A 17,026-nucleotide genomic window follows, 5' to 3' on the forward strand; every position below is an offset into this window, starting at 1 on the left:
ACGGGACATGTGAATGGGAGGTGGGGAGGGGGAGTCTCCTTGCCCTCTTCTGTCATCCTTCCCATGGTTTTGTAAAAGAGAGCTGAGCACGGAGGCTTGTCCAAATTTACTCAGCCTGACCCACCCTGGGCCCGGGCTGCTTCCTTACCCCAAACAGGGCAGAATCCCCTGTCAGCCTGAGGGGGTGGGCCTTGGGGAGCCCCCGGCCTGGTAGGGAAGCAGTCCTTACCACAGGCCTGGGAGATCCTTCCTGCCCAAGTAGGCTTAGTCACTGTACTCTCTGGGCCTCAGTTTCTCTGCCAGTAAAATGGGAATCTTAGTCTTGGCCCAGTCTCTCTCTCCAGCAGTTGTGAGGCCCCGACTTGTGTGCTTTACAAATCAGAACCTAAGTCCTTGCTGGGACTTGTAGCCCCCCACCACATCAGCACTTTCTATCGTGGGGGCTCAACGATGCATCAGGTGCTCTGGAGTTGCACGACCTGGGTTCAAATCTTGGCTCTGACACTTATGGCTTTGCAACCTGGAACCAATTACTGAACGTCTCTGGGTCTCAGTTTCCTCTTCTGAAAAATGGCAATAATGATAGAGCCAGGTGAGACTTCGATGAGACGGCGTATGGAAACACTCAGCATGGTGCCTGGCTCTCATGATGAACAGAATGAAGAAACAGGCCCAGAGACAGAGAGTGACTTCATTCAATCGCTCGTTTATTCAATAACATTTATTTGGCACTTGTGCTAGGCCAGGTCCTATGCTGGACACTGAAGATACCCTGCGGGATCAAGTGTGGCCACTGTCCTTGAGGGGCCCCAGACATACAGATGAGAGGTGGGTGGGTGTGACGGGAGCCTGTGGTGCCGATGAATGGGGAAGAAGAAATCCAAGAGGATGAGCTGGGAGGTCTGAGGTGTGTTCAGCCACGAAAGCAGGTGAAGTTCAGGCACACCAAATGCAGGTGACAGCGTGAGCAAGGCACAAAAATGGGAAAGGCCAGCATGGATGCAAGAAAACAACAGACAGCTCAGATTTCTGGAACAAGAAGGGTGAAGCAGAGAGTGGATGAAAGGACTCCAGAGGAACCGACAGGGGCCGCATTTGCTTTGAAATTTGGGTTCGGATTTTAGTTAATTTACGGAGAGGTTGCTCTGCCCAAGCACAGTGTTAGGCTCTTGGGACAGGGCTGAGACTTAGACACTGTTTCTGCTTTCGCTAAGCCCCACACTCTGGGCCTGTGGGAGACAGACATCAAGCAATTACATAAATAACTTCTCAACCCTTGCTGAACGACAGGTGTTCAAGCAGAAGGAACGGCCTGAGGCCCAGGGCTGCATGCCAGGCGGTGAAGGACGTGCCAGTTGGCTCCAGTAGGGTAAGCACAGGCAGGAAGGGGCACCTGAGGGAAGCTGGGGCTTGGCAGGGGTCTAGGTCACGGGCGCCTCAGGAGAGCGGACTCTATATTGCAGGCCAGGGGGAACCATGGAAAGACTTTGAGTAAGGGAGGGGCTTGGGCAGCTCTGCAGGGCTCTGTAGGGGGGTAGCGGGGGTCACTGGGAGGGAGTGGAACAGAGGAGGCAAGCTGCAGTGGTGTGTGGGAGAGTGGGGGGGAGGGAGAGAGAGAGAGAGAGAGAGAGAAAGAGAGAGAGAAAGGACAGGGCGAAGGCAGGGCCAGGAGGCTGGAGGAGAGAGGAGGAGCGTGTGAAATGCTTAGTTAGGAAAAGAGAATCAGGTGCTGCAGATACCAGTCGGGCATCTTTGTGAGACCCACGAGCGCCTGGCCGGGATCCCTGCAACCCTCGGCCCAATTTGGTCAAGTGCAAAGCACCGCTTGTCTGAGGGGGGCAGGGCAGTGGGCTCTAAATCGGAGACCACCCAGCTCTGGGACTTCCCAGGGCTGGGGCTGAAGGGGGGCGGGACTCAACCCTGGGGAAACTTGGGGTGAAGAGGAAGCTGGGGAGGGGGCTGAGCCAGCATCTCATGACTCACCACTTCCACCCCGTCAGCCCAGTGGCATCTCCGCTCCCCTGCTCCAAATTCCAATTTGGTGAGGCTGCCGAAGGCTGAGTCAGCTCCGGCACGGCACGAGAGCAGCATCCCAAGGGGCCCCTTGCCAGAAACCTTGGCTTCCAACCGAGGCCGGGGCCAGGCTCCCAGGCTCCAGGAGCCTCGGCCGAGCGGGGCGGCCCGGCAAGATCATGAGAGTGAACGTGCCTCGTGGGTTGTGAAGAGCTCGCTGTGGCCGAGGCCCTGGACAAGTGTCTGAGGAGGAGGCGGGGGCCAGGGCGCAAGTCCGACTCTGCTCGACTCACCGCATGACCCCGAGAAAACCCCTTTTCCCTCTTGGCCTCAGTTTCCTTGACCACACAAGGGGACCAACATTTCCTTCTCAACGGGCTGTGAGAATTGTACAATGCACGTGGAAGTGCTCTGCAAACTGCCCAGTGGCCCAGGACACTCAGGGCGGGAGAAGGGAGTACAAATGGGGAAGCTTCCACAGCTTACAGCTGTGCAGGTCGTTCGCTGCTCAAGGATGTTCAACCGAGGCTGCTGAAATCTAGCTCACTGTCTGCTCCCGAGACCATATGCCCTAACCTACAATTGCCAGGACCAAGAGGATACCTTTCTCTAACTGGCACAAATACACCCTGTGGGCTAGTAGCAGTCCCTCAGACTTGGCTGGGTCAAGCCCTTAGCTTTATGGGAAACCACCAAGAAACCGATTCTGACCCTTGGGACGGAGGAGAAGCAGGACTGGCTTTGCAGAGGCTCTCAGAGAGGTTCCCGGCCTTGGCAGTGAGGTGAATCTTATCACTGGGGGCAGTTAGGGGTGCCCAGTTAGGGCAGGGAGGCAGTCTCTCCCAGCCTGCCTCTCTCCAGCAACCAAAGCAGGGAAACAACCAACACAGCATTTTAAAAAACACTCAAGACACAGACCCAAACTGGGTTTTATTGAAATGCCAGGAGCAGGCACATGTCAAGGTAGCCAAGGAAGAAAGGAAGGTGGTGCAGGCTGCAGGAGATGGCAGGGAGGGGCCGGCCCCGTGTCCATGGCCCTGGCATCCCCTCTCTCTGCAAAGGGCTGAGTGGATACAGTCACCCTCTCCCCGCAACAAAATAGCATGCTCAGGCCTGCAGGGCCTTTGCCCCTGGACTGCAAAGGCTCCAAGAGGGACCGGAAGCGCTAATTTTTCTCTCTTGTCAGGGAGGAGGAGGACAGAATGCAGGAGGAGACGGAGGTACAGCTGGACATGACGGTGGCCAAGGAAGGCTCTCCTCCTGGAAATCTGTACCCAGCCTGCAGTTCTGTATGACAGAGGGGGGGCAGCAGTGAACAGAGAGGCTGAGGGTCTGGCCCTCAGGGAGCCAGAGCCTCCAGCTGGTGGGGACTCGAGTCAGCCCTGAACAGAGGGCAAGTGTTCAAAGGGTTCGAAGATGCAGGCAGTTCCCGGTTGACCTAGTCCTCAGACCTGGGGGGCTCAAACTCTTTGGGACAGAGAGGAGGAAGACGGGAGGATCCATCCCGAGTGTGGGAGGGGGCAGAAGGTGGTCGGCCCCACTTGGCCACACTAGGTCAGTTCCACATTGTTGGCGCGGTCCAGCACACGGGAGCCGCGGGCACTGCCCCCCAGCTGGAAACGACTCTCATAGAGAGTGGGGCACAGGTGCCAACGGTTGGCCCGATAGATGCCCAGGTAGGTGTAGACGTCAGGCTTGTAGGTGAGCAGGCACTTAATGCCCGCTGCGCGGATGGCCGCGTCCGCCTCCAGTACACCCAAGCGGTCCGTGAAGTCATCCGTGTAAACACAGATGACCTGGCGCCCACCCTCCCTGGCCCGTGGGCTCACCTTGGCCACCTGAAGCCGGCCCTCGACCACAGCCCGAGCAATGCCAGCCCAGGCATGGTCCAGCTTGAAGCCAGGTGCCAGGTGTATCAGCCACTTGCCAGAGAGCACATGATGGGTGATGGCCAGCTGGCGCAGGGTACTCGGTGTGACGGGCCGCCCGCTGGTCTGCAGAACCTCCCAGGCTGCCTGCAGGCCCTGCACATCGCCCGAGTTGGGGACGTAGCCCTGCCCGTATGCTGCAATCCAGCCCACGGGCTCGGAGTTGGGTGAGCCAGGGTCCCCGTAGCGAGTAACTTGGGATGGTGGGTACTTGGCCAGCCAGGCATCCAGCTCAGCGGCAGGTGTGGTGCGGGCATCAAACACCAGCCAGGGGTCCATGTCGGCTGCCATGGCCTCTGCGGCCAGGTGCTCGGCGGTGAAGCCATCCTCACGGCCGCCTGGAGAGTCTTCCTCCTCCATTTCTTCACCAGGCTCCATCCTGCTGTGAAGGAACCCAGTTAGGGCAGGTCCAGGACAGATCTACAACTTGCCGGACCCTAGCAGGTGCAGCCAGTGAGCTAAAACTCTGTGGCCTTGGGCAAGACCTAATGTCCTCAGTTGCCTCATCGTTACAGTGGACAATAACCGTTCCGGTCTCCTAGAGCTGTTGAGAAAGTAAACACCTGAGGCGGAATCAGCGCTGCAAAAAGGTTGTTGCTAATATCGTTAGCGCTCTCCCCGACTTACAGCTCAGAAAACTGGAGCTCAGAGAGAAGTGACTTACCCAAGGTCACACCTGCCGTGAGTGTCAGGGCCGAAACGTGAAATCAGGTGTGGGAGCAATCAGCCCGGCTACACCACCGGGTCCTGCCAGTAACCGGTAGGAATCCCGAGCACTGGGATCTAACGGAGGGCAGCAAAGAAGCGCGCGTTCACGCAGCATGAGGCAGGCCCAGTGGGGCCAGACCTCTCAGGCGGGCACCGTCGGGCCCACTTGAAGACGAGCACAGTGATGCTCAGAAAGGGCAGTGACCGGTCCAAGGCCAACGGGGCGGTGGCCGGACAGGAACGCAGGCTTGTTAGGGGCCTACGAGAGGGCCAGCCTCCGGCCCGCCGCGCCCGCCGCCATTAGCGCCCACAGCCCGAGCCGCGCCCCCGCCCAGCCCTGCCCCCTCCCGCAGCCCCGCCGTCACCTCCGGCCTTCGCCCCGCTCGGCGCCGCTCCAGCCCCGCGCCCGGCTCCGCTCCTGCCGGGGCTCCGCGCCGCTGCCGCCGCCGCGCCCCGCCCCCGCCACGGCTGCCGCCGCCGCCATCTTAGCGCCCGCCGCCTCAACAACAACTTTATAGACAAGCGCAGCACGGGGCGGGGCCACCGGGCCGGTCGGCCGCGCCGCGGGGCGGGGCCCGAGAGGGGAGGGGTTGACCCCGGGGGCGGGGCCGTCGGGGAACCCGGGGCGGGGCTGGGCTTCGGGGGCGGGGCGGGGCTAACGTTCGCTCTCCCAGGCTTGGGGGCGGGCGGGAGTGGCGGTCGGGTCCGGGATCGACGCACTCCGCCGGGGAGGCTCCAAAGGGAAGGCACTCGGGTCCTGCGAGCGGCGTCCTGAAAGGCGGCGCTAGGACCCCGTGGGGAGCGGCGGGGGCGGAGCAGGCGGCACCAGGACCCGGGGGAACCGCGGCAGGCGGGCGGCGAGCAGGCCCGGGGGCCGGGAAGCTGCGGGCGGCGGCGCTGGGCCCGGCGCGGCGAGAGAGGCCCTGAGATGCCGAGCAAGAAGAAGAAGTATAACGCGCGGTTCCCGCCGGTGAGCACGTGGCCGGGCCCGGGAGGAGCGGTCCCGGCTCTCGAGAGGCTCCGGCCCAAGTCCGGCCGTGGGGGCGGGCGCATCGCGGTGTTCGGGGGCACGGACGCCCCGCCCCCTTCCGTGCCCTCCTCGCGTAGGTGCCCCCCGCCCCCTTTCTCCCGGGATACCCTCTCTCGTTCCCCCCCCACCCAGCACCCCTTTCTGGGACGGAGGCGACGGGGTCCGAGCTTTGTGCTCCCTCCCCAGGCGCGGATCAAGAAGATCATGCAAACTGACGAAGAGATTGGGAAGGTGGCGGCGGCTGTGCCTGTCATCATCTGTATCCTGTCGGGGCCTGGCCAGGCTGAGGGACGTGGGGTAGGGAGGGAGCCCGGGGTCGTCTTGTTTAAGCAGGGGATCCCCCACCCGTGTTCTCCTTGACGCTTCTCAGCCCGGGCGCTTGAGCTCTTCCTGGAGTCGCTGTTGAAGAAGGCCTGCCAGGTGACCCAGTCCAGAAACGCCAAGACCATGACCACATCCCACCTGTGAGTGGTCTGGGAGCTGGGAGGGCCCAGTGGGAGTTCACACACTCAGGGGAGGTGGGAGGCTGCTGGGAGACCAGCAAAGCCTCAAGCACTGGCGTGTTTGAACTGGGGTGGGGGGGAAGGGATTGGGTGGTCTACCAAGATCAGGAAGTTTAGGTAGTGGAGATGGGGTGGAGGTTTTCCAGGTTTATTCTCCTGACATACAGAGACCCTTGCTGAGGGACCAGACATCTGGGCCCTACCTGAATGCCATGTCCCCCCCCCCCCCACCTCCCCCCCCACCTCTTTCAGGAAGCAGTGCATTGAGCTGGAGCAGCAGTTTGACTTCTTGAAGGACCTGGTGGCCTCTGTGCCTGACATGCAGGGAGACGGGGAAGACAACCACATGGATGGGGACAAGGGTGCCCGCAGGTGGGGAGCCGGGGCCAGGTGTCCAGGCAGGGAAGGCCAAGGCCACCAGGGTTGGGGGTGGTTGGGGGGTGGTCAGGGAGTGGTGAGGCCTCTGGGCAGATGGACTGTGCCTTCCCGAAGGGGCCGGAAGCCAGGCAGCGGTGGCCGGAAGAATGGCGGGATGGGAAGCAAAGGCAAGGACAAGAAGCTGTCGGGGACGGACTCGGAGCAGGAGGTGAGTGAGGCCCCCAGCCCTCTGCCCTACCCCGTGGTGGGAGAGAGCAGTCTTGCATCAGCCTGAGCTGGCTGGACTCCTGGGCCCATCCTCACCTGTGGTTTTTCTGTAAACTGGGGCTCTAGGGGTCAGTCTGCTGTCCCTGCCACTCCCAGGCTCTCCGGCAATGGCCTCATGCTTTTCTTGTCCCCTCTGAACCCTGTCTTGCTCCTAGGATGAGTCTGACGACACCGACACTGACGGGGAAGAGGAGACGTCACAGGCTCCACCACAGGCCAGCCACCCCCCTGCCCACTTTCAGAGGTGAGCCGCTCAGTGGCACCAGAGGGGGCTGACAGATTCCTCCAGGCTGACTTTGGCCTTCCTGTCCTCCGTGGCCACTTGGTTTTGTTGGCTGTGGCCGATTTGGGGGATGGGAAGGGAGGAACCAAGGAGGGCTTAAAGGCAGGAGACTGCTCTCAGAAGGTCCCTGCCCCCACCCACACCCCGCCGTGGTGAATGGGGCTTGAACTGGTGCTGTGTGACCTGCTCTGGGCCCTTCTCTTCTCTGAGCTTGGCTGCCTGTTGGTACAGGGAGCCGTGGGCTCCATGCTCACTGGGATAGGGTAGGGCTCAGTGGGCAGAAATGGGCCCTGGAGAGCGGCCTGATCTTTGTCTCCTGCTTTCTGCCCTGCAGCCCCCCGACACCCTTCATGCCCTTCACCTCGAGTCTGCCTCTGCCCCCGGCCCCCCCGGGCCCCTCAGCACCTGACGCAGAGGATGAAGAAGACTATGACTCCTAGCGCCCTCTGCCCCCCAGGCCACACCCCCTTTTAGCTGGTTTTAGTTGCTCTGGGGGGAGGAGAGAAGGTAGAGCTGTTCTTAAATTTATTAAACAATTAATAATAAAAGGGAACACCAGTGTCTGTCCCAGCCTATGTCCAGGGCGTTGTGGCCACCTTCCCATCCACCCACCTGCATTCCCCATGCTGAGCTGAGGCCAGAAGCGGTGGTGGGCAGGGTAGCAGAGTGAAGGGAGGGGCCAGAGCCACGATTCTGCCAGGGTAGGAGCTGGGGTGCTGACAGAAGGAAGGCGGGCAGAGTGGTGGTGTAGGGCCTAAGCCAGAGGTGCTGCTTATGCTGGGGGACGACCTGTTTCGTTGTGCTTTACGACCCCGGAAAGGTGCCTGTCTTTCTTTGAGTGGCCTCTTCGTGTCTCTCTGATGGAGGCTATTCTGCCCTCCCCGGGCTGCTGCAAAGGGACAGATTGGACAAGTAATGGGAAGAGGCCTTGCACGCTGTAGAAATCTGCGTCTGGTGCCACAAAGGGTATGTGGAAAGGAGCTGAGGGAGCAGAGGTAGGTGGGACTGTCGAGGGCCCCAAAGATCGGCTTTCGAGCAGGAACAGTGACACAGCTGGGCAGTCCGCCCCCATTTCTGAGCAGACCTTGGAACTGCGGGGTCCACGAGGCAGATGTGCGCCTTCAGGGAGCAGGGGCTCGGGGAGGCTGAGCAGGAGACGTGGAGGACGGTGGGCAGACTTGAGGTGCGTGTTATCAGACTCAAGTGTGCTGAGAACTGACTAGAAGTGGGGCTGAAAGGGAGGGAACTTTATGGATTCCCCGGTTTCTGTCTGCAGTGACTTGGTCAAGGCCCCCCCCACTCCCAGCTGGAGGACACAGAGAGCAAGATTAGGTGTTAGGCTGTGACGAGTTTGGGGTGCCTGTGAAGCTGCTGGGGAGAAGGCACTGGAACGTAGGGGCCTGGAGACAGATGTGCAAGCTTAGAGAGTAGATGACCTCGCCTCAGGGAGAGAGGGTGGAGCCCGGACAGGCCACCAAAGGAGACTGAAGAGCAGCCGCCCCCAGGGCCCCCAGGAGCCACTGGCAGTGCCCACGCAAGCATGTCTGGGAGGAGGGAGAGGTCAGCGGTCCCAACACCTTGCAGGCTTTAGGGAAGGCTTGCTGGTCGTTGACAGGCTGGGAGCTGGAGGTGAGAAGCCGAGGTGAGGAGAAGTGATGCTCAGGGCTGAGAAGCGGAGATGAGAGCTGTGGCTCGGAACGAGGGCAGAGGGGACAGTTTTGGGTTTTGTGTCCTAAGGTAGCAGAAATGTCAGCTATAGCGAGGAAGGGGACCGGGGATGGGAGGGGCGGATGCGGTGAGGTCAGGTCGCCTGGGGCCGACCCCAGCCTGACCAGGGGGAGGTGCAAGGTGACGAGGGGGTTTGGCAGGGGCATTGAGGTATTCGGTTTTTATCTGACAGGGTCTGGCTTCTCTGGGGAAGAGGAGGCCAGGTGACAGGCGTGGATGGGCCTGGAGCCTAGGAGCAGCTGGGTCCTGTCTGCTTCTCCTCTGCTCCCCCTCTGGTTATAGCGTCCCTGCTATCTTGTGGGGACAACCCCAACCTGTAGTACGCGCAGCTGTCCCCACTCCCTGATGTCAACGGGTGGGGACATCACACTACACACTGTGGCCACAGTGCGTGGTGTGGGCCAATCAACACACCTGAGCCCTTGGGACTTTAGGTGGGACCGTCGGGGAAGGGGATTCACAAGATCGCTAGCTTTCCCGTGGCACTGGAGGCAGGAAGGAACCCACTCGGGAGCCTTGGAGAGGATGATGGTGGCCACACCGGGGTAGCAAAGCTGGCAGAATGTAGGCCGGATGCTGCTAGAAGCCTTTTCCCACCCCGAGGAGCGCTCCTGGCTGAGGATGAGGTCAGCGCAGCAGATCCAGGAGGCTCAGAGATACTGACGTCTGATGACACCTGGACCCAGTCTTGCCTGAACCCTGTATACCTTGGACTTCTGAGTCACGTGAGCCAATAAACATTTTCCCTCTCGAAGCCAGTTGGCTTTCTGTCACTCGTAACTGAAAGAACTCTGGCTGACGGGGACCATGAATGGAAGGCGGTTCCCAAAGGCCCAGGAACGGGAGCAGCTCTCCCCAGCAGTGAGTTGGGCCCATCCGGGGAAGGTGGCCACCGGGGTCCGCTGAGCTGAGGGCGTGCCAAGCAGGTGTGATGAGTCGGGGTGGGAGAGGAAGAGACCCTTGGAGCCTGTTGCTGGGCTCTGTCCAGAGGTGAGGTTCTGAACTGAGAGGGTTCGCAGCGACCAGGCTGGGGAGGATTGGGAGAGGCAAGGAGGCCAGGGTGCTGGGAGCAGCCTCCAGGCAAAAGGCTGGAGGGGGCGCAGGTGAGGTAAGATGCCAGGAGCCGCTGGCCTGCGCCTCTGCTTTCCAGGCCTGCTTTTTTAGCCTGGGCAGTGGGCTGATGGGCATAACCTCTGGAACCAGGCCCTGGGTTCAAATCCTGACCTCTCCATTTATTAGCTTTGAGCAAATCCTATAGCATGTATGTGTCTCAGTCTTCTCAGCTGTAAAATGGGGCTAGCGATTACCTATGTCAGTTATGTGTGCTGTAACATACGTACTAATTACTGGTGAGGACAAAGGGCCGATGTAACAAACTCGAAATACCCGTGACTTTGAAGGTCACTGTGGAAAGGGCAAGCTCATAGACCACGGAGGGGTTTTGGGGCCAGGGCTGGAAGTGGCCCCGTTGGCTCTTCACCTCCCGTAGGAACTGTCACAAGGCCCCACCTGAGGGAGGCTAGGTGGCCAGACTGACCTCACAGGCCTCTGGGAAGGGCCTGACCCAGTCCTTACCAAGTGTTAGGAATGTAGCCTCCTGAGTGAGGGCAGGGACCGCGGGGAGACAGCACCTCTGGCTGGGCCTGGGCTCTGGGTGCATCCTGGGAATGGGAAGGGTGGCTGGGCCCGGCAGGTGCCACTGGGCACCAGGAGCCGCAGCTTTCAGCATTCCATCTGCAGAGCCCTGTCCGGGCCCATTGATTTTCTCCCTTTGTTCTCTGTTTTCACGGGGGAGCCTTGAGCTTGGGGCCAAGTCCTATCCGAATGCCTCGGTCCAGACTTGGCTGCGCCCTGGGGTGTAAGTGTGACCAGTGTGTGAAATGACCAGCAGCTTCTAGGCACCGAGGCCGCCCGGGGCTACCACCCTCGGGCGAAAGGTGTGGACCCAGCCCTCCCTGCTGAGTGGAGAGTCTCCCGCCACCGCGCCCCTGGGGATTCAGGCAGCAAACGTTCCTCGAGCACCCAGCATCCTCACTCAGCAGGGAGAGGAGGTACCACAGTCCCCCTCCCGGAGCCTGAAACAGCGTGCTCGCACCGAGTGCTGAGGAGGAGGTCACGGCCCCAGAGCTCACGCTGCTGGTGGGAATGTCAGAGGGTGCAGCCGCCTTCGAAAATGGTTTGGCACCTTCTCCTGGAGTCTGTTGACCCACACGTCCCCCCCACCCCCCACCCCGCCCCGGTCCGATTCCATTTCTAGGCATGTGGCCACTGACACCCACCTGTTCATAGCCCCAGCCAGAACCACCCAGAATGCCCAGCGACAAGAGCACGAATAAATAAATGATAGAATATCGTACAATAGAACAGCACTAGAAAAGGACTGACAGCTGTTAGACGCAACATCACGGTGGATCTTGTAGACGTTATATTGAGCAAAAGAAGCCAAACGCAAGCCTACACCCTGCAGTACGCATTGATCGAAGTCACTCAGATGAAGTTCAGGAACAGACAGGGGAAGTCAGTATAACGGTACCTCAGGAGGTGGGGGTTGGCCGGGAGGGGGGGCAAAGGAACCCCCTGGAAATGTTTTACCACTTGAACTGGGTGGGGGTAGTATATAAAAATACGTGAAAGCTGCACATTTAAGATGTGCATTTTTATGATAGGCTTCTAAAAATTTTACCTATCTACTGAGCACCTGTTGCACGCTAGGCGTTATTATAGGGGGTGACGATTATGCGTGTTCTCCGCGTTTCTTTCTTTCTTTTTTTTTTTTTAATTTTTTTAACGTTTATTTTTTTTGAGACAGAGACAGAGCATGAACGGGGGAGGGGCAGAGAGAGGGAGACACAGAATCGGAAGCAGGCTCCAGGCTCTGAGCCATCAGCCCAGAGCCCGACGCGGGGCTCGAACTCACGGACCGTGAGATCGTGACCTGAGCTGAAGTCGGACGCTCAACCGACTGAGCCACCCGGGCGCCCCATCTCCGCGTTTATTTCTGATGGGGAGAGAGAGACAATAAGGCAGATGAGCGGTATGTCAGATGGTAACGCGTGCCCTGGGGAAAATAAAGCATAATAAGGGAGCGGTAGGGAGTCCTGGGGCAGGCAGGGTGGCCCCAGCCATCCCCAACAGGGCTCAGGGGGAGACAATGATAAGGGGAGATTGGAGTAGAAAACCCCGCTCGGTGAGGAGTTATCTGAGGAGGGGGCTCCAGGCAAAGGGACAGGAAAAGCAAAGTCCTGGAGGACTGCGATTTGATTCTGTCCGGTTTCCCCTGGGCTCCCCAGCTCCCACTGCCTCGGCCACCACCCAGGAGCCTTACTTAGCCACTAGCCCTGTACTTGGCCTGCCTTGGCTGGGGCGTGTTTCTGTGGCCGCCTCTCAGGGCCTCGGGAGCTTCCTGAGGGGAAGAGGGTAGTGCCGTGGGCTCTTAGCCACACCTGCCCTGGGTGCTACTTGACCTGGAGGCTCCAGGGTGAGGGAGGGACAGCTGAGGGATGGGGGTGAGCTTGCCCACCATCCACTGGCCTGGAGATCTGAGATCAGACGCACCGTGTGACCTGTGTGACGACCTCTTGACCTCCATCAAATGGGGCTGTTGACACCACCCCTTGCGACAGGAGGCCAAGCATGTTGCAGCCCGTCACTGTGATACGAGTCCCCGATTATCTCAGCCTGTCTCTAGGAGAAGTGTCCTCATCACCCCCACTTCACGGATGAGGAGACTGAGGCTCGCTCGCGAAGTGAGCTGAGCAGCCTAAGTTTGCTCTTCGGTTCGGAGGTGGGTTGGGGGCTCGTATACAGGCCTGAGCGGGGTCCTGGGGACCGTGTGTGGGGAAATGGAGTTAATGGCCTCCTCCTCTCACCCAAGCGCCGTCCCTTGTCAGGTGCGATAGGTTTGTCTCCAGGGCACGGACAGAACCGCGTTCCCGCTGTTCCAGGCCATGGGCACTGTGGCAGGGGAATGACACGGAACACCCAGATCTCTGCAGGGGGCCTGGTCCCTCCTCTCCTTGGGCAGAGCCTTTGTGAGAATGGCCGGTGGCTCTGGACGCCCTCGGGGGACTCCTCGTAGCTGGGGAGCGGGGCAGGCGATGGGGGACCCTCACCTCCTTTCATCAGAGTGAACTGCATTCTGAAATCACATCCTTCCTGTTGTGTGCGTGTGTGTGTGTGTTCAAATGTCACTTTAAGAAAAATGGCCTAAGGACAAAGATCTCTGCCCCCCCCCCCCCACCCGTGGCAATCAGAGAGCTGCAAAGGAAAACACAAGATCCCACGTGACACCTGTCAGATGGGCAAGAATAGGAAGTCAGGTAAAAATGATAGCTGGTGGATGGGGCACCTGGGTGGCTCGGTTGGTTGAGTGTCTGTCTGACTTCGGCTCTGGTGATGATCTCTTCATTGGTGAGTTCGAGCCCCGTGTCAGGCTCTGTGCCGACAGCTCAGAGCCTGGAGCCGGCTTCACATTCTGTGTCTCCCTCTCTCTCTCTGCCTCCCCTCCTTGTGCTCTGTCTCTCTCTCTCTCTCTCTCTCTCTCTCTCTCTCTCAAAAATAAGTAAACATTAAAAATTAAAAAAAAAAAGATAACTGGTGGAGAGTCGGTAAATGGGAGTCTGGTGCTTTTTGTGGGAGTGTAAACCATTGAGGATGTCTGAAAAGGAGGTTTGACAGCTAAGTGCCCCCTGGCAGGTCCACTCCGGGGTAAAACCTCTCGCAAATAGAAAGATGTGTCCTGGGTGTGCTTTGAGGTGGCGAAGAGCCGGAGGCTAAGTATCTGTCCCTGGGGAACTGCATGGCAGATAGCAATGTGGACAAAGCTTCAACACATAGTGTTGCGTGAAAAACAGAAAAATACAGACCAACCTCTACAGCACAGCTGTGTTTATGGAAACTACAAACACAGAGGAGCACAACCATCTTGTATATTTCTGCCAATTACTCCGTGACCTTGGGCATCTGACAGAAGGTCTCTCTGCTACAGTCTTCTCATCTGTAAAGTAGGGACAATAGTAGCAATTCCTTCAAGGACACGTGATGTTTAAATGAGATTTGATACATGACGTGCTTAACACAGTGCCCAGCACATAGTAAACACCTAATAAATGGTGCCTCCCATCACTGATGTATATGGAGTTCAATGCCTGGAAAGCAGATTGGAAGGTCATGCGTCAAACCCAAGAGCGGGGAGCTATGGGAAGCTGGAATAGGACTGGGGAGAGGCTGAAAGGGAAAGTTCATTTCAAACGGAGGCTGGTGATTCATTTTTTGCGAAGCTTGTGATGCATAGAGTGTCCCAAACTAAGGAGCATGGGCTGCTCCTGTCTATGCTCCCAAGTTTATTTTATTTTAATTTATTTTTTAAAAAATTTAATGTTTATTTTTGAGAGAGAGAGAGAGAGAGAGAGAGAGAGAGAAGAGAGTCAGAGCACCAGTGGGAGAGGGGCAGAGAGAGGGGGGAGACACAGAATCTGAAACAAGCTCAATCTAGGCTCTGAGCTGTCAGCACAGAGCCCGATGCAGGCCTAAAACCCACGAACTGAGAGATCATGACCTGAGCTGAAGTCGGACACTTAACCGACTGAGCCACCCAGACGCCCCTATGCTCCCAAGTTTAAATAAAAACAAAAGAGATTGCCAATTGTCGTCTTCCAAAATGGGTTCAACCCACAAGGTGGCCTCAACCCACAGGAAAACAGTGGCCCTGCCGTGTTTATGGGGTCATGTATGTTTTTCTCATTCACTCACTCAACAAATATTTCTGAGCACCTGTTCCATGCCAGGCCCCGTCTAGGCTCTGGGGAGGAAGGCACAAAAGAATTCACAACCTGCGGCTTCTGGTCTGACTCTGGTGTCCTCGCTGAAGGGTCACATTGACCTTCGAGCTGCTTTCAGGGGTGTCTTTAGGACTCAGCAAGCACCATGGCAGAAGACATCAAGATCATAATCAAGAACTACCAGACTGCCCCTTTGACAGCCGCTTCCCCGCCAGAATCAGACCAGGAACTTCTGCCAGAACTCCCTGGACTTGTAGCGCTGTCCCAAGGGCAATGACTGTTCAAGGGGCGATGTCTCCGTGTGCAAATGGTACTGGCGTGTGTACAAGTCCCTCTGCCCCACATCCTGAGTGCCAGCCTGGCACAACTACAGGGCAGAAGGCACATTTCCTGGGAAGATCTGCACTGGCTCCTCCCACCTCTCCTCTGTCCTCCATCCAGGGTTCTGGAGGGTGACCTGGGTACACGGTGATCTGCACCCTGGGATCTGAATCATGGCTTAGCTGAAAATAAATACTCGTTGGAAAAGTGGAAGACTCTGTGTGTGTGTGTGTGTGTGTGTGTGTGTGTAAAAGAGCCAGATGATCGGGCAAGAAGCCGGGGGGGAATTAGTACCTTGACCAGTAAGAGGGGCTTCAGGTTGATTGTCTTTCTGTTTTGTTTTGTTTTTATGTGGTTAAACTAACCACCTTCTCTATACCAAAACCAAAACCAAAGCAAAACAAACCTGAGGACCTGCTCCCAGGGGGCAGGGGTTTCCATTCTAGTCGGGGTGGCGAACCGGCAGACCGAGAACAGCACCCACCGAAGGGCTGGGCGGTGGGTGTCAAGAAGGGAAGGAAAGAAAGAAGCTGGGGAGGGGAGGAGAGAGGCGGGCGTGAGTGTGCCCGCTGTGCCAGGAGCTCAGGGGAGCCCCCCGGGCCACATGACCCTTCCCCCTTCCTTGTTCCTGTGAGGGGATGTGCTGTCTGGTCTCCAGCCACAGTCTCCGCTGTGGCCTGTGCCCCCGTGCTGGCCAGATTTCGCTTTCCCTTTCCCCTAAGTGCTTCAAGTTCAGTTTCTGCCCCGTGGGTTCTCTGCCCCTGCTTGCCTCCTCTGCCTGGAGCCACATCTGACCTTGCAGACAAGCGGGTCAGTCGGGGGCGGGACGCTGATGATGGGGTAGGGACCTCCTCGGGAGGTCCCTCAGGATCCGCACCCCCACCACGCTCGAGAGTGGAGGACCCCGTAAGAGTCTGGGCTCTGGGGTGATGCTCCATGTATTTCGCAGCATGGCGCTTATCAGCCTTGTAGTCACAGAACTTTGTGACACATAACCTGACCTCTCGGTGCCTCAGTTGCCTTATTATAAAACAGGCACCGTCATTTTCCCTACCTCATAGAGTTGTCGTAAGGATTAACTGATATCTACAGAGACCTGTTGACCACCTGCTTCGTGCCAGGCTCAGCTCTAGGCACTGGCGTTCGACAGTGAACAAACCCAGTCCCCGTGTACTTGACCTTTGGTGAAGGCAGGGGTGTCACCCTCGTTACACTTGGAATCGCCGATGAGCTCTGAGGGCGATTGGCCTTGGGCCCATCTCTGGAGATTCTGATCTAACCGGCCGGGAGGCCCGGGCCTTGGTACATTTTTCAAAGCTTCCCAGGTGGTTCTAACGCACAGCCGGGGTTGAGAACCGCTAGCCTAACAGAATCCACAACACAACCCGGAACAGTGCCCGGCTCCCGAGCCTTCAGTAAACCGTGCCGTTCTGTCTCCTGTGGTGCCATCATCTCTCGCCTGAATTATCCCAACATACTGCTCACGGGCCGCCCTGCCTCCAGCGTCCCCAGTGCCGAGTCCTTCTCCAATGTGGGGCCAGATTCAACTTTGTAAGCTCAGATTTCATCAGATTAAATCCTGTGGCTGCCCCTGTCTCCTTGGATTTGAATCCCATTGCATTCGTGACCGGGAAATTCCTCATTTCCTCCCAAAGTAGTTATCTAACTGCACCTAAACTATGAAACTCAACTTACCTCCCTCTACCAGTGTGGTAATTAACTCCTTGTATACCCCTCATCACACACACACACACACACACACACACACACACACACGCCATGTTCTGACTCAATGCCTTTGCCACATGGGCTTTCTCAGTCTTCACAGTCCCTAATCCTACACGGCCTTTAAAACTCAGCTCAGGGGTGGGGCACCTGGGTGGCTCAGTCAGTTAAGGCTCCGACTCTTGACCTCAGCTCAGGTGGGAGGGAGCCCCACATTGGGCTTTGTGCTGATAGTGAGGGGCCTGCGTGGGATTCTCTCTCTCTCTCTCTCTCTCTCTCGCCCTTCCCCTGCTTGTGCTCTCTCCCCCTCTCTCAAACAAAACAAAACAAAACAACTCAGCTCAAGTGTCACATCTTCCAGG

At 58.1% G+C, this 17,026-nt stretch overlaps 2 protein-coding genes and 1 pseudogene across 8 annotated transcripts; 2 read left to right on the top strand and 1 right to left on the bottom strand.

Annotated features, from left to right (window-relative positions):
* Positions 1-2,926: 2,926 nt before the first annotated feature.
* Positions 2,927-5,148, bottom strand: CD1H11orf68 (chromosome D1 C11orf68 homolog). 6 transcript variants are annotated; one of them, XM_042906531.1, is made up of 2 exons: positions 5,015-5,148; positions 2,927-4,320 (listed from the first exon to the last, which is right to left on the bottom strand). In XM_042906531.1, the coding sequence occupies exons 1-2, from the start codon at positions 5,131-5,133 to the stop codon at positions 3,564-3,566; spliced, it is 876 nt and encodes a 291-aa protein (XP_042762465.1). In that variant the 5' UTR covers positions 5,134-5,148; the 3' UTR covers positions 2,927-3,563. The 6 variants fall into 6 exon arrangements, with proteins under 6 accessions (XP_042762465.1, XP_042762464.1, XP_042762466.1 ...); XM_042906530.1 differs by having other exon boundaries at positions 2,927-4,323; XM_042906532.1 differs by having other exon boundaries at positions 2,927-4,724; positions 5,015-5,057.
* A 181-nt stretch (positions 5,149-5,329) lies between these two features.
* On the top strand, positions 5,330-7,680 carry DRAP1 (DR1 associated protein 1). 2 transcript variants are annotated; one of them, XM_042906632.1, is made up of 7 exons: positions 5,330-5,619; positions 5,866-5,938; positions 6,050-6,143; positions 6,435-6,554; positions 6,654-6,768; positions 6,983-7,071; positions 7,445-7,680. In XM_042906632.1, exons 1-7 carry the CDS (start codon positions 5,578-5,580, stop codon positions 7,548-7,550), a joined length of 639 nt encoding a protein of 212 aa, XP_042762566.1. In that variant the 5' UTR covers positions 5,330-5,577; the 3' UTR covers positions 7,551-7,680. The 2 variants fall into 2 exon arrangements, with proteins under 2 accessions (XP_042762566.1, XP_042762567.1); XM_042906633.1 differs by having other exon boundaries at positions 5,331-5,619; positions 6,675-6,768.
* Positions 7,681-14,763: 7,083 nt separating this feature from the next.
* Positions 14,764-15,109, top strand: LOC122201364 (annotated as a pseudogene).
* Positions 15,110-17,026: the final 1,917 nt, after the last annotated feature.

The sequence above is a fragment of the Panthera leo genome, chromosome D1, assembly GCF_018350215.1.
Source record: "Panthera leo isolate Ple1 chromosome D1, P.leo_Ple1_pat1.1, whole genome shotgun sequence".
Taxonomy (NCBI): domain Eukaryota; kingdom Metazoa; phylum Chordata; class Mammalia; order Carnivora; family Felidae; genus Panthera; species Panthera leo.